The following is a 1187-nucleotide window of genomic DNA, read 5'->3' as shown; positions in this document are numbered from 1 at the left end:
CCGCTTACACGCCCTACCGAACAGAGCGACTCCTGCCGTGTCGCAAACACTATACCCGAGCAAACCCGCGCCCTACACACGCCCTACACGGAACCTCAACTCGCCCTACACGCGCCCTACACGCGCCCTACCATCGCCCTAAGCTAGCTGCCACGCCATGGGCACTCCAGCAGGCATACGGACCTCACGCAACACATGCCGCTTCCCTGCGACCGCACTACCCTCCTCGGGATCATCACCAGCCCCAGGTTGCTGATGACGAGTACCCAACGTCTCGGCGACGGCCAGCCGCGACGACCAGTTTGATTTTCTCCGCCCGAAAATCACCCGAACGCGCAAAAGACAAACCTTGAATTATCAGGTTATTGCGCGCCAGCTGCGTAGCAGGGGCTACCCCCACCCATGCTGACCGCAAGAGATCCTTCATGTCATACACGACATCCAAGTTCATGGCCGCATAAGCCCTCTCCAACATCGTGAACGCTGAAGACACCTGCCCCCGCCACGTCTTGCCCGACACCGTCTGGGTGATATGGTGTAGAACCGAACGCCGCTCATTCATGCTAGTCTGCCTGAATGATGAGCGGAGAAACAACCAGTTCTCATACGCCGTGCGAAACACCATAGTTATGCGCTGGGCCACCTCCGGGCATACTGGCTCGAAGTATGTACGCAACTGCGTCCAATGCCGGGTCAGCCGCTTCGTACCAAACATGATGATATACATGACCACACTATCTTTGGACAGAACCTTAGCCGAACCATGCCATAGGTTCGGTGGCCGTGATTGCCCCGCCTTGGCCTTAAACTTGACCAGGTCACCTGCAGCAAAGTCCTACGCCACCTCGCGGACCGCATTGCCACGTCTCAATTGGGCCGCCTGCGCCGACTGCACACGCACATGCGCGTCATCATCGATGACTGCTGCAAGAGCGCCCTAACTTGCTCACCCAAAGCAAACTCACGGTCGCCGTCATACTGTCGGTTCGTCGCCATAGTGTAAGGCGTATGACCCCGGGTTGATGTAGCCACCGCGTTGTACGCGTTACGGAACTGGTACGCTAAGTCTAATGTGGAGGCCCGGCTTATTACACAGCCCCCACCCAGCTTTGAGACCCAAGAGAAGCAAGTTACTCACTCAAGCTGATTATGGGTCAAAAAGACGAAAAAGGAAAAACGGGTCGAAA

At 56.9% G+C, this 1187-nt stretch overlaps 1 protein-coding gene across 1 annotated transcript; it reads right to left on the bottom strand.

Annotated features, from left to right (window-relative positions):
• Nucleotides 1-348: 348 nt before the first annotated feature.
• On the bottom strand, nt 349-715 carry SARC_16735 (hypothetical protein; the record flags this gene model as incomplete). Its single annotated transcript, XM_014289163.1, has 1 exon — nt 349-715. A coding segment is annotated over one exon (367 nt), but the record flags the coding sequence as incomplete, so codon positions are not given.
• Nucleotides 716-1187: the final 472 nt, after the last annotated feature.

Source organism: Sphaeroforma arctica (assembly GCF_001186125.1).
Source record: "Sphaeroforma arctica JP610 unplaced genomic scaffold supercont1.8743, whole genome shotgun sequence".
Classification (NCBI taxonomy): Eukaryota; class Ichthyosporea; order Ichthyophonida; genus Sphaeroforma; species Sphaeroforma arctica.
This window is presented reverse-complemented; position numbering and strand designations above follow the sequence as displayed.